The 22,202-nt window shown below is 41.8% G+C and overlaps 2 protein-coding genes across 13 annotated transcripts in view; one reads left to right on the top strand and one right to left on the bottom strand.

The window, feature by feature from the left end:
- The window catches only part of NMNAT2 (nicotinamide nucleotide adenylyltransferase 2), a 188,694-nt gene extending 173,107 nt beyond the window's left edge, over positions 1-15,587 (bottom strand). The window contains exons 1-3 of one of the 2 annotated variants that reach the window (XM_045074296.1): positions 15,504-15,587; positions 14,675-14,852; positions 13,362-13,495 (exon numbers count right to left, since the gene is read on the bottom strand). The gene's annotated coding sequence lies outside the window, so the exon portion shown is untranslated. Of the gene's footprint in view, positions 1-13,361; positions 13,496-14,674; positions 14,853-15,014; positions 15,108-15,503 lie in introns of those variants that run through there. The other variant, XM_013064214.2, reaches the window with a different exon arrangement.
- A 356-nt stretch (positions 15,588-15,943) lies between these two features.
- Positions 15,944-22,202, top strand: part of SMG7 (SMG7 nonsense mediated mRNA decay factor) — a 93,675-nt gene continuing 87,416 nt past the window's right edge. For 9 of the 11 annotated variants that reach the window (XM_013064207.2, XM_004767930.3, XM_004767929.3 and 6 more), the window contains exon 1: positions 15,944-16,465. Coding sequence is in view for 1 of the 11 variants with exons in the window: in XM_004767927.3 (XP_004767984.1) it covers positions 16,437-16,465 (29 nt within the window). In the remaining 10 variants the exon portion in view is untranslated. The remainder of the gene's footprint in view (positions 16,466-22,202) is intronic. The other 2 variants (XM_004767927.3, XM_004767926.3) reach the window with 2 other exon arrangements.

The following is a 22,202-nucleotide window of genomic DNA, read 5'->3' on the forward strand; positions in this document are numbered from 1 at the left end:
GTGTGATCTTTTGGAGGATTGCATGCATCAGAGTTTTTTAACTCCCCCCCACCAAAACCAACCTGTTTCCTCAGTTAACTTTCTGCTAAAGAGAACCTGTGAATAAACCCATCTTGTCACCAGGCTAGCCAGGTTACATACGTGCAGCATTAACGGGGCTTGTTGAAAATACACCTTTACCCTAGAAAAAAAAGTTCAAGGTAGGGGTTTTCAGAACTGGAGCAAGATCGCAGGAGGAAATGTTTTGGGTTAGATGGATCTTTAAAGATTCACAGACTGTACCATTGAGAGTCATTCATGGTCTTTACATGAAGGGGACTCAATCTGTAATCTGATGCTCTACTTGAAGGAGTCATACTGGGGGCACCTGAGTGGCTCAGTTGATTAGGTGTCTGACTCAATCTCAGCTCAGGTCTTGATCTCAGGGTCCTGAGTTCAGGTGCTGAGTGTGCAGCCTACTTAAAATAAATTAAGAAGCCATGCTTGACTGTGTGGTGTATTTCTTTTCAAAAGTCCTAGAATTGCTGGTGCAGTGTTTCATTTGTAACATCAAGCATGGGGCAGTATCTTTTTACATTTAATGAATAAATAAATGGCTGTCTGCATGGCTGGGGATTTCTATTTTTATTTTTACTATTTTTTTATTTTAAAGATTTTTTTTTTAATTTATTTGACAGAGAGGGAGAGAGAGAGAGATCACAAGTGAGCAGAGAGGCAGGCAGAGGGAGAGAGAGAAGCAGGCTCCTTGCTGAGCAGAGATCCCGATGTGGGGCTCGATCCCAGGACCCTGAGATCATGACCTGAGCTGAAGGCAGAGGCTTAACCCACTGAGCCACCCTCTAATTTTTATTTTTTATTAGATAATACATTCACATGATATAAAGTGCAAAGGGCACAAAAGAGTATAACATTAAAAGCATATTTCTGTCCTTTTTACATCCCTCAGTGATCCCATTTTCTTCAATAAAGGCAATCACTATTATTAATCTCTTAAACATCCTTCCATGATATTCTATGTATTTACAAATATATACAGACATCCATTTTTTCACACAGATATAAGATGGCTACTACAATGTGAGGAAACCTAAATCACACAGAGAAGTCGTGTGTAGGTACTCTAACCTGCAGTTCCAGAAGAGTCCAGCCTTTGTCACTGTAGCCTAGACACAGCAGTGGAGAAAAACAAAACAAAAGCCCTAGTCACTCACATGACTACCACTGTCCAAATCTTTTCCTCTGACACACTGAACATCATGAAGCTGAGTCATGCTATCCCTGAATTCCCATCATACAGAATCTGTAAGTAAAATAAAATGGTCAATGTTTCATGCCACTACGTTTTAGAGTGATTTGTTACACAGCAACACACAGACAGAATACATTAAGGATGCACCTAATTAGCAAAGTCAGAAAGAGAGAATAGAAGGAATGGTGGAAGATATATTTGGGGAGATGATACTGAGAATTTCCTAAAGTTCTTGAAATGAAAGTGCATATTTGGTGCAAAACAATGAAAATAAAATTCATACCTAGATGTGCTATAGTGAAGATGCCTCACATTAAGGATGAAGAGAAAATTTCAAAAGCCACCAAAGAGAAAACATAGATTACTCATAAAAGAATGCCAATTAGATGCCAGAATTCTCATCAATAACAATAAATACTAGAAGCCACTGTAGTAATATCCCAAAGCATTGAAGGGAGAATAACTGGCATCATAGTTTTCTAACCTAGCTACGCTATTATGTAAGAATAATGATGAAATAGAGAACTTTTCCTTCAAAGTCGAATTTACTAACCACAAATTATTATTGAATGAATAAAGCATGTATATCAGCGAAGAGTGAATTCAAAATGAAAGTGTGATATTAAACAAATGTTAAGTATAAAAATTGAGAAATTAGATCAATAAATCCAATCACACATTGATTGTGTGGTACCTGTTTTTTTTTCTTCTTCTTCTTCAAAGATTTTCTTTTTTTTTTCAAAGATTTTTTTCTTTATTTTCACAAGTAGGCAGAGAGGCAGGCAGAGAGAGAGAGAGAGAGGAAGCAGGCTCCCTGCAGAGAAGAGCCCGATGCGGGACTCGATCCCAGACCCTGAGAGCATGACCTGAGCTGAAGGCAGTGGCTTAACCACTGAGCCACCCAGGCACCCCCTTTATTTGAGAGACAGAAAGTGAGAGAGAGAGCATGAAAGGGAGGACCAGCAGAGGGAGAGGGAGAAGCTGACTCCCGCTGAGCAGGGAGCCTGAGACACAAGGCTCTATCTTAGGACTCCAAGATCATGACCTGGGCCAAAGGCAGACATTCAACTGACTGAGCCACCTAAGCACCCCTATATAGTGCCTGTTTTATGTTATGCTCTAATATATATGGAACTAAAATTTTGATACCAATAACTGCCCAATACATTTAGTAGCTAAAATACAGTCCTGTTTATACAGTAAGATAGTTGTATTTAAAAAACTATAAATTGTTAGGAAAACAAATGGTTACATGTTCATTAAGAATTTAAGAGTAGCTGCTTATAGCACAGATAAAATATAATCTGTAGTTTCCAAATCAGCAGAGGTAAAAGAAAAGGAATAAAAATAGTTTCCTATCTAACAAAGGCAGGAAAAGCAAACAAACAAACAAACAAAAAACCAAGGAGAAAGCATTGTTAACAAAAAATCAAAAGTACTTGGTAGGAATGACTGAGAATTTCAAGTAGATCATACTCATACAAATTCAACTTCCCAGTTAATAAAGAGACTGTCAGGTTTAAAAAACAAAAACCCAGGTGCATGCTGTTTACAATAAATCTGCCAATAATAAAGTAACAGAAAGGTTGCTAATAAAGAAAATGGGGGCACCTGGGTGACTCAGTGGGTTAAGCTTCTGCGTTCTGTTCAGGTCATGATCTCAGGGTCCTGGGATCGAGTTCTGCATCAGGCTCTCTGCTGAGCAGGGAGCCTGCTTCCCCCCTTCTCTCTGCCTGCCTCTCTGTCTACTTGTGATCTCTGTCTGTCAAATAAATAAAATCTTAAAAAAAGAAAAGAAGTGTGTGAATGTTAACCCAAAAGAAAGTTGGAGTGGAATATCAGTATCAAACAGAATAGTTTAAAGCAAATAAATATTAACAAAGAGACATCACATAATGATTAAAAAAAAAATTATAGGGGCACCTGGGTGACTCAGTGGGTTAAAGTCTCTGCCTTCAGCTCAGGTCACGATCCCAGGGTCCTGGAATCGAGCCCCACATTGGGCTCTGCTCAGCAGGGAGCCTGGTTCCTCCTCTCTCTCTGTGCCTGCCTCTCTGCCTACTTGTGATCTCTGTCTGTCAAATAAATAAATAAAATCTTTAAAAAAAATACATCATATTAAAAATGAAAAAAATTGGGGTGTCTGGACGTCTCAGTGGGTTAAGCCTCTGCCTTCGGCTCAGGTCATGGTCTCAGGGTCCTGAGATAGAGACCCGCATCGGGCTCTCTGCTCAGCAGGGAGCCTGTTTCCCTCTCTCTCTCTCTGCCTGCCTCTCTGTCTACCTGTGATCTCTGTCTGTCGAATAAATAAAGAAAAATCCTTATTAAAAAAATGAAAATAATTTAAAAAGGTAAAAAATCACCAAGAAGTTCTATCTAGCTAACCCTGTAACTATGAAAGTTTTTAAAAGCAACAGAATTACAGGAAAAAATAAGAAGATCATCAAGTATATTGGGAACTTTAAATATATCTTTATTAGAAATAAGAGTCTCATTCTCTACCGACTGAGCTAGCCGGGCGCCCTCTTTATTAGAAATAGATCAATTAAACAAAAATTAAGTTGAAGGGTGCACTATGTTTTTTGTATTAATTTGCCTTAGTGTGCACATTGTAATTTGCAGCTCATCTTAAGTGGCAGCTTTCTTTCTATCTACTCCACATCAAGTAGTGTAGCCCCCATGGAGATCCCAAGACTTCCAGCCCCTACCCCCAGTCCAGCACTAGGTGTCTCAGGGCTCCTGTTCTTCAGGGATATTGCGGAAGAGAGCAGGAAGGCAGACTGGCACAAGTCTTGACTTCTCTGTTTCCTTCCACTACCGGGGATAAGCAGCAGGTGGTACATTTATTCATTTGCTCATTTTCTTTTTTAAACTCTAGCTCAGGGTGCAAGTCATAGCTCTTCCTAAATCCCAGTTCCACTGTGAGTCTAACTTAAAGGGCCATACGATGTATGGGTGTCATTGCTCTCCATTACTCCAAAGGATTCAAAGTCCCAGCCAATTCCTACCTGCTTTTCAGACCCACATCAGGGCCACAGTTCTATCCTCACTAACCCAGCTGTGTAGCTCATTCAATACGGATATCCAGAGAAAATTATCTTGTTAATGAACCCAGAGATGTCTTTAATTTAAAAAAAAATGTTTTTATGATTGAAGTTTTTGGAGAAGATGTAGGAATTCAAAGCATGAGTTCATAATACTGTTAATTATTTTCCTGTGCCATTGTGGTCTTGCTACTTTCTTTGGCTTTATATAGCAATGGGGATTGAGGTTTTTATTCTATTCTCAAATGCCAGAAAACGATTTAGAATATCTATAAATCTCCTCAGGGTTTCTGGTTTCAGGTGGGAGGCAGAGTACAAAGTCTCCTTGTTTTTTGCTCTTCTCTCTGATTTTCTGTATGCAATTAGAGGAATTTTTTAATATATTCTGGTGCTGAAAGCCTTACTCTTAAATCATCAGTCTTTGTTCTAGATTTTTCATCTACGTGATTTTGTAACCTGAAGTTTTGAAATCTACAGGGGCATGAGATAAGAGAGAGAGGGGTGAGAGTAATGGGAGGGAAACCCCACAATTACAATTTCATTATTATTCTACTAGAAAAAAGATTTCCCCTTCCTGCCCTTGTGTCCTGAAAATCTGTCTTTTCCGGTTTCCTCAGAAGCCATGCTCCTGTCTGCTTGGCCTCTCTTATCTCTTAGTTTTCAATCCTGGATCCTTTCTTGCTGAAGTCTTTCACCTCTTTATAAGACAAAGCCTGTCCTAACTCTCATTTTCACAGGCAAGTTTTCTGAAGCCCCTCAAGTAACTCCAATTATCATCTGCATCCTGGTAATTTCTAATCTACAATTCTGGCTTCAATTTCTTGTATTCTCCAGATCCACAAAACTTTTTCAACCCCAGACAACTGAAGTTCAATATGTCTAAAACAAATTCTAACCTTCACATCTATACATCTCTCCAACCGATGTCTTATATTTTCTATTTCCATTCAGTTTCCCAAGCAGAAACCTGGGATTCTCCTCGATTTCTTCCCCTCCCTCCCTCACATTCAATAAGTGGCCAGGTCTTGTCATTATGTTTCCATTTAAGGAATGTTTATAGCCAATCATTATTAGTATCACTAGAGCTATAACAATATAATGAATCAAAGATGAGGTTAGGCAATAAAATTTTTAAAAATTTATCATTAGATTCAAGGTAAAAAAATAGTTTCAGCAAAGAAAATATGACTCATATTGCCCAATGGAACATAAAATTCGAAAGAATAAAAACTTACAAGAAATTGTTAGATTTAGTTAAAAGGTTCCTTTTGATCTCAGTTACCTGAGATGTAAAAAAGGAATTTCTTCAGAGTATATAATAGTTTAATAACTGTCTGAACTCTAATGTTTTGTTGTTTTATTTATTCTAATGTAATTTTTAAAAAGATTTTATTTATTTATTTGAGAGAAAAAGTGTGCTCCTGGGGGAGAGGGACAGAGGGAGAGAGAGACAGAGAATCTCAAGCAGACTCTGTGCTGAGCACAGAACCTGATGCAGGGCTCCATCTCATGACCCTGAGATCATCACCTGAGCCAAAATCAAGAGTCAGATGCTTAAATGACCAAGCTACCCAGGCTCCCCTGTATTGTTGTTTTAAATGTTGTTTTCACTCTTCCCTAAATGGGTGAGAGTAGGGTGACATTCCACGTTGCACGAACAGGCCAAATTCAGATGATACTTTTTGTTTTGGAAAATATCAGTCTTTAAAATGCCAATACACAATTTCTTAAAGCATATACCACCTTCCTTGACTTGGATCATTATATGGAATCCTGCCAACTGTCACAGGTTATAGGCAGCAAGACCAGACCTGTCCCACTCAGCAAGACGAGATTGTTGTCTGGAAGTACAGTCTAGAGATCACCAAGTCCCTTTCCTGTGTTTAACACAGGCTGGGAATCTAATCCCTTCTTAATTATCTCTCGTGGAAAGTAGATTCTCATAGGAAGGTGTCTAAGAACTATTACTACCACTAGGCTGTGTACTTCCTTGCTCACCCATCAATTCTTCCTCCTCCTCCAGACTTTATGGTCTTCTTTTTTCTTTTTCTCTGTCCCTACTCTTGCTTCTTTCTCAATTCAGTTTTCCTGCCTCTCTTTTTCTCACCCATGAATAGAGAAGGAAAAAAAGAAGAAAAAAAAAGGAAAAAAAAAAGCACAAATGTTGAGATTCCTGACTGGTGACATTCCAGAGAAATGAGGAAATGTGGTTGTTACATAACTGGGAGGGGTCAGAGGTGTGACCTGACAGTTGAGGGAGGAGAAGAGTAATCTAAAGGTAAAAGAAGGCAGAGGGTTAAGCAAAGGTTTAATTTTTGATTCTTATTACTTAAAATGATTTTTCTGTGAGTCCCATCTAGGGCATTCCATCTTTCTCAGGCAGTGATGGTTCCCATGAGACCCCAAATTACTGAAGCTGGTCAGCAATGATACAATCAAAGACCATCATCCCCATCAGTTTTTGTTTGTATGAAAGTATCAGCACCTGAGAGTGCATAAGGGTGAGCCTTAGGAAATGCCTAAGGAATTGTGGATAATAAGATCTTTTTTCAAATCACCAGGATGTGAGAAGCTATTACATTTATCTTTCATCTATCTCCTTTTCAATTTCCAATGTCACTTTTGAACTACTGTAATGTGGTGGATAGCTCAGCCATTCTTTAAAAACAATGATGAAAAATGAAACTCCTAACAATAATCACAACAACCACCACCTAATCTACTTTACTCTTTGGTTGGTGGGAGATGTTGAAAAATTACAAGAAATAAAGCCACCCATAAACAGTTCATCTCACAGAAGCAATTGCTATTAGTATTTTACTGTATTTCTGAGCATTTTTCTATGCAACTCTATTCTGTGGTTATACTTCATATATACAGTTTTGTATCTTTCAGATATACTTTGGTCTCAAATGCTTTTGGCTACAGTTTTCCATTACTTTTCCAGACAGTTGAATTATATGTATTACTTTTCCTGCTAAGTAATAGAATTTGAAACAGTAAACTCTGCAAAATCTCATTCTGAGGGTCTTTGTAGTTGACAGGGACACTTATGTGGATTATCGGCTTGTATGCCTACACTTGATCTTATGGTGGAATGGCTCCAAAGACCTCTACCACACATTCATCTATAATATAACTGCTCTTTTCCTTAACTGTCTTCTGAACTTCAAACTCTGACCGCAAGACTATTGTTCTCCAGCTCTATCCCAGTGATGAGCGTATGATCCAACACACAGAAAATTCTCAATATGGTGGGGTTTTTTTTTTTTTTTCTTATTTGAGAGAAAGACAGAGAGAGAGAGCTCACAAGCAAGGGGAGAGGCAGCGGGAGAAGCAGATACCCTGCTGAACAGGAAGCCTGACATGCGGTTCAATCCCAGGACCCTGAGATCATGACCTGAGGTGAAGGCAGACACTTAAGTGACTGAGCCACCTAGAAGTCCCATCAATATGTTTCTGAAGATTTAATGAATGAAAGAAGAAATAACTAAACACTAAAATTCTAGAGGAGCCATAACATAACAAACTGTCTCCTTAGTATCTGGATATATCCAGATTAAGGTTTCCAGAAGTGAAGTACTGGTTTAGATTCAGGTTTGTCTTGAAAGAACAGTGAAAGATAAGAACTGATCATCAGCTGAACATTCCTCATAGACCCGAAACTCATAACTCTACCTAAGATTCCCATTTTGCTTTAATGCTAAAATCTGGCTGTCCCACAAATACTCACAAAATTAATTTTGACTTCTTGCTATAGCTAATAACTTCCTGTAACATCTAGGCCACTGCTGCTTACATTTTAGAAATAGTGCATTTTAATATTTGGCTGCACTATAGGCTTGATTCCACCACAGGACCATTGTTAAAACACTAAAACGATGCATGTCCTCTTGGACAAAGGAATGGATCTCTTGGGGGAGGAGAGGTATATAACAGAAAGCTTACAGCCAATGGTTGAGAGAGTGAGAGAGTGAGCCAGAGAGCCTTTCCAAAGATGTCCGTTTGAAAGAGGGCTGGGGAAAGCATAAGCAGTTGGTTTTGCTCCTTATTAGCCTCCTTATCCTCTTCAGCTTTGGCAGATCTTGGATCTCATCTCATTCCAACATAAAACTGCTAATGAACTGAGACATCCTCTGTAAGTAGATGAAAGCTGTTTTCCCTGTTGGCAATTTATACTTGGTCATATGATACAACTGGTCATATGATTTCGAGGCAGTGTGCTAGTTCGCTTCTCTCTACAAATGTGATTCTACTTTTTTTTTTTTAATGAGTCTAACCCACATTAATTAGAGTATGAAGTTGAGTGAGTAACAGCAGCACCACCTGCTGAGTGCCTACAAGGTGCCGGGGACTGCTAGGTAGGATACATACACTATCTAACTGAACTTGGAGAATCTGCCTCCAGAAACAATTTAAATCTACCATTTACTGTGAAATTGCGTGTGGCCCTTTCCATAACAAACTTACATTCAATTTATTTAGCCCTATCCCATCACAGGAGGAAGACCAAACCAAACCAAAACAGTAATGCCCCAAATCTATAGATACTTTTCTGGTGAGAGACACAAAGGGCACTGAGTTTTCCATGCTATACACCGATTCCATTTTCTTTCTGAATTTTTAGATCTAATTTTTCTATCCTATTTACCAATTGGTTAATAGCTTCTTCTCTCTCCTGCCATCCAGCAGTGTTTTTTTTTAATTTTGTCTCACAACGAAAGGGTTGGCTGTTTTCCCTATTCTCAAATCAGACAAAAGTTAAATAAAAATGATTTGGATATTGAAGACTTTTTTCCTATGTTGAAGTATGAGTGGCCGAGATAATTGATGAGTTTTCCATAATCATGTAAGTGTGCTCTTTACTCATTGCCCAAGTAAATTTCATTTAATTAAAACTTTCATCTTGTTAAATATCATAGCGGATTTCAATTGTGCAGATGGGTTGAAGTTCTTTTCTTATTGCTTAGGTATTGCTTTTATATTCCATAGTCAGGAACATAAGTCATGGTCCAGATTTCTATTTTTCTATTTTTTTGTTTCTATTTTTTACCCAAGATTAACTGATTCAACAAACATTTATTGAGCCCCCCCCTTGTATCAGGCACCCTATTAGGGGAGTGAGCAAAGCCGTCCCTGTGTCTGCCCTTACAGAGTTTACAGCCAATTGGAGGTAACACTGAACAAAAAGAATTAGAAATATGACAAATGCCATGAAGAAGGGAAGGGTACCAGGGGAATATGTAATAGATATAGCTAATCTAGCTTGATTGGGGTTGGGGGTGGGTAGAGATGATTTCTCCAAAGATGATGAAATTTAGGCTTGAAGCAAGAGAAGGGAGAAGAGTGGTCCAGGAGAAATAAGGGAACAGCTGTGTCAAGTCTGTGTAGAAAGGAAGGCTACCTACTGAAGAACCTAAGAGGAGGTCAATGTGGCAAGAGTGGTGTTTCCAGGAAACGTTAGAGAAGAGGCAGGCAAGGACCAGATCATATACGTCATCCTAAGGATTGGAAACTTTATTCGAAGGGTAATGAAAAACCAATGGAGAATTTAAGCCAGGAAATAAAAGTTCTTAAAAAGCTTAATATGACTAAAATGTAGAATATAAAAATATATTAACTTACTGTTTAATTTGTTCTGGAATGTGCTCTTATATCTAGTAATCCAATGATATTAAGAAATTTTTTTATTACTACAGGACAAACTTATTATATTTCTGATATGTAGAATTTTTCTAAGAATGGAAAAGACCCTAGAATAGTTAAGCAAAGCGGAACAGCGCTTGGGTGGGTATATATCCTTAGTATATCTTTTTTTTTTTTTTAAGATTATTTATTTATTTATTTGACAGACAGAGACCACAAGTAGGCAGAGAGGCAGGCAGAGAGAGGAAGAGAAGTAGGTTCCCTGCTGAGCAGAGAGCCCGATGCAGGGCTCGATCCCAGGACCCTGGGATCATGACCTGAGACGAAGGCGTCCCTATCCTTATATCTTCAAGTGATGAACTTACAACCTGAGTTTCTTTGCTTTACATCTATATCATATCTTAATTTGAATTGCAGATAGAGGTGGTAAAATACTAAAGACAGGAAGAGGAAGAAGGTGTGCGTGTGCGTATGTGTGCACATGTAGTTTCCCAGGGTTCTGAAGAAGAGCAAATGACAATATTGTTTCACATTCTCTGTTCTCAATATTAGCCTTATATAAATTAGGAAATTAGGAAAGTGCAGACTATAAAATATATAAATATAAGTTAGGAAAGTGCAGACTATAAAATATTAATTTTTTTTTTCTTTTAGTTGGGTGTTCTAAGAAAAAAAATGGCAGCTTCTGGGTAATACAACAGATTTTGATATGAAACATATTGATTTCATACAGGGACACCAAGATGGTGTCAGAAGTATTGTCCTTTGAGTAGTAAAGATATTCATGAACAGTAAGGCCCTTGGACAATATAGACTGTTAAGAGGCTAAGGTTTTAATTTTCCTTTTTTTTTTTTTTAATACTCCTCAATTTTCCCTATGAGCATTTCTTGTTTTCTCCAGATGGTCTATGTCCATTAAATTAGCAGTTAAGATTTTAAGGTGTGATTCTTTCCCAAAGGTATTTTCTAATTGGGAATTGGGAAAAATTCTTGAAGATTAATAAGGTTTCCCTTAGGGTGCCTGGATGGCTCAGAGGGTTAACCCTCTGCCTTCAGCTCAGGTCATGATCCCAGGATCCTGGGATTGAGCCCTGCATCGGGCTCTCTGCTCAGCGGGGAGCCTGCTTTCCCTTTTCTCTCTCTGCCTGCCTCTCTGCCTACTTGTGATCTCTCCCTCTCTCTCTCTCTCTGTCAAATTAAAAAAAAAAAAAGTTTCCCTTAGTAAATATTAGGAGTGGAAAAGGAGAATGAGCTCTGACCACCATTCTCTGTTACCTCACTGCCTTCCAAACCACAAGTTTCTTCTCTAGGATCTTGGGCTATAAGACTTCCTGACTGTTCTTCAGGCTCAACGACTCCTGCTCAGGAGTGAATGAATATATACTTGGCAAACTGAGAAAGGCTGCTGACCCTTGGCCTAAGAAATCTTGAGCAATAGGAGACCTGAGTTTAAATGTCAATTTGTATCTGACTCATTATTTGAAGAGAATGAATCATTCTTTTGGTTAAATCATTCGGCTCCATGGCCTGAGGTATGTTACTGAAGATAGTACCAACTGGCTTCACATACACTGTATACTTGAATACTGCAGTTGATAAATCACTCTACTCATCAAAATAGAAACACATGTATTAAGTACCTAATTGTGCACCTGATTTGGACACATTCAGAATATGTAGGCTAAATATTAAAATAAATTAGTGTTTGTTATGATTTCATGGGTCAGGTGAGATGTCTGTTATTATAAAAAAGGGAGGAGGCTTCCTATGTATTAATTATCAGGTTACCAAAGCTCTGGGTAAATTTGGTAGGAATTTTTTTTTTTATTTTTTTATTTTTTTTTTTTTTTAAAGATTTTTTTTTTTTTTTTTATTTATTTGGCAGACAGAGATCACAAGTAGGCAGAGAGGCAGGCAGAGAGAGAGGAGGAAGCAGGCTCCCTGCAGAGCAGAGAGCCCGATGTGGGGCTCGATCCCAGGACCCTGGGATCATGACCTGAGTCGAAAGCAGAGGCCTTAACCCACTGAGCCACCCAGGCGCCCCTGGTAGGAATTTTAATAGCAGCTTCTCAGCAAGTACTTGCTGTGTGGTTGAAAGTTGGGATACTTTGTTTACTTGGGCCAAAATGCAGTTACATAAGGCTTTTTTTTTTTTTTAAGATTTTATTTATTTGACAGAATGAGAGAGAGGGGGAGCACAAGCAGGGGGAGTGGAGGAGGGAGAAGCAGGCTTCCTGGGGAGCAGAGAGCCCAATGATGGGCTCAATCCCAGGACTTTGGGATCACAACCTGAGCCAAAGGCAGACGCTGAACCAACTAAGCCATCTAGGTGCCCCATATTAGGCTATTTTTAGTGATAAAAAGTTATTTAAAAGTTGCAACCCTCCAGAATCTGACCTACAATGTCCTGATATTGTATTCTTTTTTTGTTGTGTTTTTGTTAAAGATTTTATTTGAGAGAGAGAGAGAGTGCATGTGAGTGCACAAGCAGGGGTAGTGGCAGAGGGAGAGGGAGCAGCAGGCTCCCTATATGGGGTTTGATCCTAGGACCCCAGGACCATGACCTGAACTGAGGGCAGATGCTTAACTGACTGAGCCACCCAGGTGCCCCCTGGTATTGTATTCTTTTCTGTGGTCAAAGTCATGGATAAGGAAATCTTTTTTCTAGCACTGAATAAGAATAGATTTGGGTGTGTGGTCAGAACTATGAGTATTACAAAGAATAGATAAGCTACCATTTTAAAACAACAATTTTAAGACACTGTAGTTCTAGTCCTTTTAGCTTGATATAAAAGAGTAAGAGGGCAAAAGGAAAATGAACACTTATCAAGTACCAGTGTTATATGTCAGTTATACTTAGTCATATACATCATCATTAAAGTTCACAGGAAGCCTGAAAAGGTAATGTTTCGCTATTGGTCAAGGAAGAAGCTGAAGATTAGAGACTGGGAGGGCAGAGCTGGAATGCACACTCAGGTCTGCTGGCTCATAATCTTTCCACAAAATCACTTAGCCACAAACAAAAAAACCCTTAAAATCAGGTAGGATTAGACAAAGTAAGAGTTTCTCTTTAAAAAAAAATTTTTTTTTTCGTTTAGATGTAATTTATATCTGCAGGGGAAAAAAAGTGAGTAAAAGCGATTGCATAAGGATGCTTGTATTCTACAAGTCTTTTGATGGGGAGGCAGTAGAAAGAGGTGAGAATGGTAAATGTACATTAAGCAATAAGTAAATTCTGGGTATTCTGAGTTTTACTGATTTTCCAAAAGTTATCTTCAGGATTGGCATTGATGTTACTCTTCTACCTAGTTTGTAGGGACACGGTGAAACTATTGACAAATTCTATACAATTCTTAGGGAAGACTGCTATAAAATATAAAGATTATTTGTATTTTTGTGTACCTAAAGTACTTTGTTCTTACCTTAATTACTGCACCCACCATACAGCATTCTTATCACTTCTCTGCTCTTTGCTCTCTCTACAAGAATGTGGGTTTCTCCAAGACAAGGGATCATGTTTTCTTCACCATGGTATCCATAGTAACCTGGACAGTGCCTGAAATATAATGTTTAGTAAATGTTTATAGAAAAAAACAACGAAAGGATTCATCTTTCTGATCCCAGTTTCCTCGTTTCCGAAATGAGAAGATAGTAAATTCTCCTAGATCCCTTGCCAGGAGTGTCATGACATTTGCTCCAATACTGTCTATTGGAGTTGTAAGCCACAGACAGAAAAGGTGTTATTGTGATGATTACTAAGGGAGTAATTTTTTTTTTTAACCTAACATAAAATTTGTATTCTGGCTAAAATCTTTTTAAAAGATCTAATACATTTCAGGAAAGAGATTCAGGGTATTTTAGGAACTAGGTGGCAGTCATCTCCATCCTTGGGCTCGAGTTGAAAGAAAAGAAGTATCCACACCAGAGATGAGAACAATCTTTCGCTAGGTGGCTCTCTTTTCCGTGAGTGGGTGGTGCGTCGGTGCAGGGAGGGATGACAGGGGGCATTGTACAGCTGCAATCACCACGCTTCACACCACATCACAGGAGGCTATGGCAGCAGGAGGGACAGGGCATAGTTCCGGTTCTGTGTCATTAATGATAATCTTCTTGGGATTTATTTCAGAGTAGCCTGTCCTTTCGTCTTCCTCCAAACCTGTATACGTGAGGTTCCAAACAGACATTGGTCTAGTCTTGTAACAGGTGTGGTCTCACGGAAGGATCTGGAAAGTGCCTCTTTCTAGCATGGAAGACAGCAGGAAGCAGTTTCCCAAACCCAGCCAAACCAGAACAGCCCATTAAAATGCTGATTTTTTTTTAAAGATTTTTTAATTTATTTATTTGACAGATCACAAGTAGGCAGAGAGGCAGGCAAAGAGAGAGAGAGGAGGAAGCAGGCTCTCCGCGGAGCAGAGAGCCCGATGTGGGGCTCGATCCCAGGATCCTGGGATCATGACCTGAGCCGAAGGCAGAGGCTTTAACCCACTGAGCCACCCAGGTGCCCCTAAAATGCTGATTTTAACTGTCTAGTGTGGGCTGCGTTCCGCGGGTCGGGTGGGGGTTATACGGTTATACATCCTGAAGTGCTTGGGTACACAGATCGAAAATAGGATTTGTAAACTGTCCAATAAGTCCTTTAAGCCATGCGAATGACCACCACTTCTCACACTCCACAGTATTATTGACCCTATTCTTTATTTCTGCTTTTTAGCCCCAAACCTGACACAAAACACACCTAATGCTTTCAAAAAGATGGGTTTGAAGAATGAAAATCCTTTTCCTCAATGTCTTTCCTCGGAAGCTCCCGTCAGCCTCTAGGTTCTCGTTGATACTATTTTACCCCACGTTTTTCTCTCGGACCCAGGAGATACAGAGTGACGAGTTCCGAAACGCTGCGGACCCATCAGAGAAATCTGCAGAGGGAGGAACCGGGAGGTCGGCCTCGGGTAACCCAGTGGGACCCCCACTGAGGGGTGCCTCCGAGAGGGACGGCCGTCGTGGGCGTTTCACCACGTCCCTGGCTCTAAATGCTGGAAAACCTCGTCAAGTGTGCTAGGATGTGCTCCCACACTCACTCGCGCAGCCTCCCCGCAGCAGGAGGTGGCGCGGTCGCCGAGGGCAAGCGGGCGGCGGTTCGGAGGATTTCGGCAAGGGGTCGACCCGCCGGCAAAAGTCCGAGGTCTCTCCCGGCAGGAGAGGAATCTGGGTCGTCGTGTGCCGTTCTCCTCCCTCAGGGACCCCGTCCTGGCGGGATCCCGCCTCTCCCAGCCCGAGGCAGTCCTGGGGAAACCCCTCGCCCGCCTCGCCGCTTCGCGCCGCGGCCTCGCCCCGCCGCCTCGCCCTCGGCGCTCCAGTCCGCAGCTCGCGGGCCTTCAGGCGGGGCGTCTTCCTCGAAGGCCCGCCCCTCTTCACGCCCCGCGCCGAGAGGAAACTGGAGGTGGTTCCCGCCCGCAGGCGGGTGGAAAAGCCCACGGTGAATGCCTCGGGGGCCCCCATTGTTGCGGGAAGGGGAAAGGGAAGAGGAAATGAACTTCACCGCCCAGGAGATCACCCGGATTCCCAACCTGGGGGAGGCTTTCAGACGGAAGGGAAGCCAAGGGGGAACCCTGGGCACTTTCCCGGGAATCCGTTCGCCAAGGGAGGGTCACCCGGTCCGCACACAGTGGTTACTATGACAATACAACCACAGCCTCCAGTTGCCATGGCAGCTGCTGATCCAATCCGATTGGTTTCCTTTCTCTTCCTCCCCGGGCTCCACCCCATCCCCTTCAACAGTCTCCAGGCGTGCTGGAGGTGGGGCCCCCAGAAAAGGGGCGGGGGTCCTTAGCTTCACTCTCTGGGCCGCGAGGGAAGACTAGAGTTGAGGGACTGGCGGGCGGAACTGTAGGAGGAAGGGGCAGCGTTTCCGGTAGGGAAAAGTGGAGGAGTGGAAAAAGGAAGAGAGAAATCGGGTGGAGTGGAAAGACGGGGGAAGACTTTGAGTGTAACTCCTGGTTCATTTGGGCTCGATGTTCCCGGTGAGGCTGGGGTTGCCCCCTGGCGCGGGAGAGGGGTGGATTGGCCGGAAGCCGCCGAACGCCTCCAGCAGGCCGCTCAGCAGCCGCACAGGGGCCTCACAGCTAGCCGATCCCAAAAGGGAGCGCTACAGAGAGGCAGAAGTCACCCGGAGGGACGGGCGCCACTGAAATCTCGCGAGAGGGACCTCCACTTCCTTCCTCTGCTTCTCCCTCCTCTTTCCCCCCGCCCCCTTCCCTTCTCCCTCCCCCTCCCCCCTCCCGGGTCGGAGTGTCCCTGCGCCCCACGGGCCAGAGCAGCGGCGAGAGCAGTTTTCCCCGCTCCCTCCCCCTCGCCTCACTCACCCCCACCCCCCCGCCGAGCGAGGAGGAGCCGGAGGAGAGGAAGATGGCGGCGGCCGCCAGCACCCGCGGTGCCGCGGGGCCGCTTCGAGGAGCCTGAGAGACCCACAGAGGCTTCGCGGGAAGACGCGGCGGCGGAGGATGAGCCTGCAGAGCGCGCAGTATCTCCGGTGAGTGCAGAGGTCGGCCCCGTACGTGGGGGGGGACTGGTCGAGGGTTGGGGCACGGAGCAACAGCCACAGAGGTGGTGTGTCGGGGTGGCGGGGGAGTTGCTGTGTCCTCTCCTTCCCCGGCGGGGAGGCGGGGGCTGCGAGGGGGTCCGCGGGAGGGGGCGGGGCGGGCACACTCTCGGGTGCCTAGCCCCCTCCTGCCGGGCTGAGTTCCAGCGTAGCCTGCTAGTCCTGGTGCCGGGAAGGAGGTTAGGGAAGCGTGAGAATGTGTGTGTGCGCGCGCCCCCAGGGTCGCAGGCTCGCTGGCGGGGGACGTGGGTGGGGGAGGGGGGAGAAGGTGGCGGCGACCCCGAGTGGAGGTGGGCGTGGAGTCTGATCCCGGTGGTGGGGGTAACATTGTGTGGTGTAGGGTGTGGGATTGGTTGGGGCGATGCATGGGGAGAGGACGAGGTGGAAGTCTGCATACCTGGGGGGGGGTGTCAAGGAGGGAGGGCTAGGGGAGAGGGAGACCGCTGGAAACCCGAGTTTGTTCTCTGTTCTCGAATTGAAAGTGCTGAGGAATAATGTCCTCTGTAGTTAGTTGGCGAGGTGGGGGTGGGAGATAAAAGAGGGATGGAGAATGGATGAGGAAGTGAGGAAAGAGGGAGGTGCTATGGACGGTGTTGGGCTCCCCAGAAGAAACTGAGTTAGAATTAGTGTAGTCGGAAGATACCATTCTGAGTCGTGTGCATTCATTAAGAGTGGTGTAAGGAACTTGTATGTCGGAGGTACAGTGACGCATGGGTACAGCTTGTGCGAGTATGTGATGTGTGTCTGGGGTGGTGTAAAGGGAGCGACTGATAAACATTTTAGGAAGCGAAACACATACATTGGAACCAGGTATGCGATGATGAGCATATTGAATGGAAAGACACCAGCGATTGTGCAGCCAGGAAGGTTCCATGGAAGCAGAGTAAGAGCTTGGAGGTAGAAAAAGAGGGTCAAAATCTTGATGGCAGAGAAATACAAGGTTGTTGGAGCCTGAGATTAATTGGAGAGTTACTACTTCTTAGAAAAGGGGAAGGAAGGCCTTAAAACGGATCCTTTTTGTTTTTCAGGAGCAGAACTAAGGCAGGCTTATGGGAAGATCTTTAAAAAAAATTGGTTTCCTACCTTGTAGAGGAGGGACTTGCATGGGGTAGAAGTCTGAAATGAGCAGAAAAGTCACTTTATCTGTTTAGTGAAGTGAAAGCATTGGTGATTGGCTTTCTGTATGCATATTACAAGAGAAGGTAGGTAGTAAGTGATATAGGAGAGTGGTTATTCTGCTTACGAAGGTAGTAATAGTTTCATTAAGCAGAGTGTGGAAAGGAGAGAGTGATGAGATCTTTGAATTATGGTTGAATGCCTGAGTTTAATAGTGACAGGATCCACACAACATATGTGCTCAATGACTGTAGGATAGTTGGAATGTTATCTTTCTATCACAGTTCTCCACTATTATCCTTTCATTTATTTAACATGTCAGATGAACTTAATAAATAACTGTGGGAAAGCTCTATAGTAGATGTTATAGAAGGGAGATTATGGGAACCATTAGGATAGTACTTAATTTTAAGGAATTTGCTGTTTAGTTTATTAGGCAAGTAAATTAATAATAGCACAGAGTAAACTGTGACAAGTATCAAAAGATGCCAAGTATTATAAGAGTCCAAAGACAGAAGGTTACCTGAGCAATTGGGGGAAATATGGAAAAGCTTCCTTTGTTCATTTGCTCATTCATACACTCATCATTCGTCAGTCATTTTGTCGATCATCTGTTTGGGGAGGCATTGGCCCAGTGGTGAGAATAGAAAAGAACTCTACCCTCTTCTTACTGAGTTTACAGTTTGTTAGGGTTCAAGGAGAAAATACCATTCAAAATGGACCTTTAAGGATAAGCAAAATTCTGGCACGTGTGGACTGAGAATGGGGAATCCAATGGAAGGAAACTGAGCAGAGATACTAAGTAAGATAAAAAGGTTGGGGACCAGGGAAGGTTTTTAGTCTAGTTAAACAGGAATATAGGGTGATGCACCTGGAAAAAGTTACATGGATTTTTTTTTTTTATAGATGAAGTTCGACCCCCTTTTTTTAACAGATGAGGAAATTATAGCACAAGGAAGTAAAAGTTATTGAGGACCATATAGCTGGTATGTGGAAGCTCTGTAGGTCTTCTAACTCCGTATCAGCCATACTGTGTGACATGTCTGGGTTCATCCATTCTTTCCACAAATATGTTTTGGGAGCTGCATATATACCAGTCACTCTTGTAGATGCTGAGGAGACAGTGGTGAACAAAAGAGAAAACATAGGAAGACATTCTTGGTAGAATTATGCAATCAATAAACATATGAACTGGTAAGTTTGTTAGGTGGTGACAAGAATTAGGAAGAAAAAGCAAGATATGGATATCTTGTTTTGTAAAGACAGGGTGATCAAGGAAAGCCTATTAGGTAAGGTGCCTATATTTGAGAGGATCTTGAATCATGATCAGTAGTTTATAGTTAAAGTGCATGAACAGTAGAGAATCTGAGATGCTTTGTTTAGAAGAGCATTCACATGTCCATAGATAGGTATTATCGATGATTCTGGATAACATAATAATGGGCAGTTAGCACCAGAAATAAGGTGGTGGAATAGAAAGATATGAAAGCAAACTGGGAGAGTGGTGATAATTTTAATGAGAAGATTGGCTGGTTTTGAGAGGCTTCTGTGTTAATCTGTTTTATAGTTTGTGAAATTAACATGTTAGGGAAGATGTATCCTTAGATTGTGGAATCACTGGTAGACCACTTGAGATGATTTGAGTTCTTTGAAGAAGGGAGAAAAGAATAAGAACGAACACCATGTTTAAGTAACTTATATTTTCTAGCTAAAGTTGGTAAGCAGAATTGAACAGGCATAGGACCGGGAGTCCCTTAACAATGCCTGGGAGCCAGTCTTTCCTCAGTCTTGCATGTCTGTTCTAAAGTAAATAAAGCGAGTCTTTGGGCTAATAGTAGTATGGGACTTAGAGGGGAAGGAGTAATAAGGACTTGGACCAGCCCAAATTTCCCTTTTCTTCTTCAGGTAATCATTTATTTAAATCATCTATTTAAAGTTAGTGGCGAAGAGGCTAGAGAATGTCTTCAGGGAAGCATCATGTTCACTTTCTTTTCTTTGTTGGAAACTGAACCTTTAGTTTTTAGACAACTCGGGAAGGATGCTCGGTATTGCTGAACAAGTGTGGTTGGGGTAGAGCAATTATTCTTTGTGACCTTGACTTTAGGGAGAGTTTTGTTGCCTACCTTTCTCAGTGGTATAAGACCATGACTGGGCAATTTTTAAACTGCATAGCTACAGATCTTTCCTTCTGTAGATGAAAATTAGCTTTGTATCAGCTGAATGAATTTGCTGGAGGAAATGGACTAGGGTTTTTGGAATTGAATTGGTGGGGTGGTGGCAAACCAGGGAGTAAGATGGCAGTTTTGGAAGAGTGAGATAGAGGTTATGAAGTACAGAGCATCACTAAGATGAAGACAGGGAGGGAATTCAAAATTAAATGGACTGAATTAGTCTTGAATTGTAGGAATAGAGCAGAGATGAAAGGAAAGAAAACCTGTCTTCTGTGTGGGAAAGAAGGTGATGTTCTAGGCAAGATAGGATGTTGGACATTTTTTTGTTGTTGTTGGAAGAGAAGTGTCTTTCTAATTTTTTTTTTTTGAGAAGTGTCATTTTTTTGAAATAGCAGATTGACAAGACTCTTATCCAAATGCATAAACTGAGAATACTTCCTACATTTTATAAAAATAAGAGGGGTGCCTGGGTGGCTCAGTGGGTTAAACTTCTACCTTCAGCTCAGGTCATGATCTCAGGGTCCTGGGATCAAGTCCTGCATCAGGCTCTCTTCTCAGCAGGGAGCCTGCTTCCCTCTCTCTCTGCCTGCCTCTCTGCCTACTTGTGATCTTTCTCCCTCTGTCAAATAAATAAATAAAATATTTTAAAAATAAGAAATGGTCTTAAATATGAGGGTGCTAGACTGAATATTGTTGGAAATTTATTACTCAAATTGAAAAATTCAGTGTTTTCTCTTTCGATTTAAGACAGAATGGAAAGATTTTGAAGACTTTGACACCTCGAGTAGAAGAAAAGGGTGTATTGAATATTGTTTATTTAATAAGGGTGGAAGAAGGATAAGGATAATCCACGGATGAAATAGTAGGGGATGTATATCATGCTTTAAAGCAATGATATTTTAGGGAATAGAAATAGGGGAATTAACATATCAAAGTTGGGAAAGCAGGCGTGGGGAAAGTATTGAAGTACCATACAGGGAAGACATAATCAAAGTTGTTTGGAAATTTTGAAAAAATATAATAATCCTAGCCAGAGGGAATATCAGTCAGATAGGTCAAATTCTGTTACAAAAGGTGCTATGCCACTGAATTACATCTGCTGCTGTTGTGGGAGGCAGCAGTTGGTACTCTGTACTCCCCTCATACCTTTTTGCTTCAGTTTCATCCTATGCCATAGGTTTTTCTGGAAGATCCACTGAAAGTTGATCCCTGATATTATACCCTTTATAAGAAACATCTACAAATTGATTTGCTAGGATTTTTTTGCATCCTACTTCTGTTAACAGAGAGGCTGCATTCCAGCGACAGACTTCTTTGTCAGAAACTTTGTTGCAAGAGTTAGAAACAATGTAACTGCCACAGGGTTGTTTTCTGAGACAGTGGAAAAATGGTTATTTATATACTAATTAAAATAGTCCAGTAAATTTTTTTTTAACATTTTATTTATTTGTTTGACAGAAAGAGAGAGAGAGAAAGACCACAAGTAGGCAGAGAGGCAGGCAGAGAGAGAGTGGGGGAAGCAGGCTCCCTGCCGAACAGAGAGCCCAATGTGGGGCTCCATCCTAGGACCCTGAGATCATGACCCGAGCCGAAAGCAGAGGCTTAACCTACTGAGCCACGCAGGTGTCCAGTCCAGTAAATTGTTAAGATAAAATGTGTCACTGTAAATCTTGGGACACAGGGAAATAAAAGGTGGAGATGAGACTGAGACTGAATAAAGTGGTAAGCAGAGACATTTATCCTAGCCTAGGGAGAGGAGCAGGGAAGTTAGTGGGAGGAATACATATACTAAATAGGTTCCGGAAGATTCTGGTAATTCTGGGCTGGGCATTCATTGTCTCTAGAAGCTTCAAGTTTCCTACAGTGTAATAGGAAATCATATATATTTAAAAAAAAAAAATCCTGTAGTGCATACACACACCCAGGAATCCTGCAGCATGTGCTGATTCTTAGTCATGTGGTCAAGAAGTGTCCCCCTGCCCCTGCCCCTTCCCAGGATTTAAAATAAAATAGCTTTGGTCCCAGAAAATTAGCCAGATGTGACTGATTTACCAAACATGGTAAAATTGTTGGGCAAAAAAATTACTCTCTCTTGAGGCTTATAACTCTGGGGTTTGTTGCTGTTGTTATAATGGTTTTAATAACATTTTACCTGCTTGAATATTGACCTGCTAAATTATTTTGACAGTTACTTTCTGCTTCCCTTGTGGTTTCAGTTGGATTCAAAATGTATACTTCCTGTCCTAGACTATATTTCATTGCTTTCTAACAGCTGTTGTGTTCTACCTTCCTGGTAGATGAAACAACTGCTGAGCTTTTGTTTTGTTTTTAAGGTGCTCTAGTAAGATCTGGACACACTAGTGTAGCAAGTTTCTGGAGGC

Source organism: Mustela putorius, unplaced genomic scaffold (genome assembly GCF_011764305.1).
Source record: "Mustela putorius furo isolate JIRA1106 unplaced genomic scaffold, ASM1176430v1.1 tig00537335_pilon_pilon_pilon, whole genome shotgun sequence".
Lineage (NCBI taxonomy): Eukaryota > Metazoa > Chordata > Mammalia > Carnivora > Mustelidae > Mustela > Mustela putorius.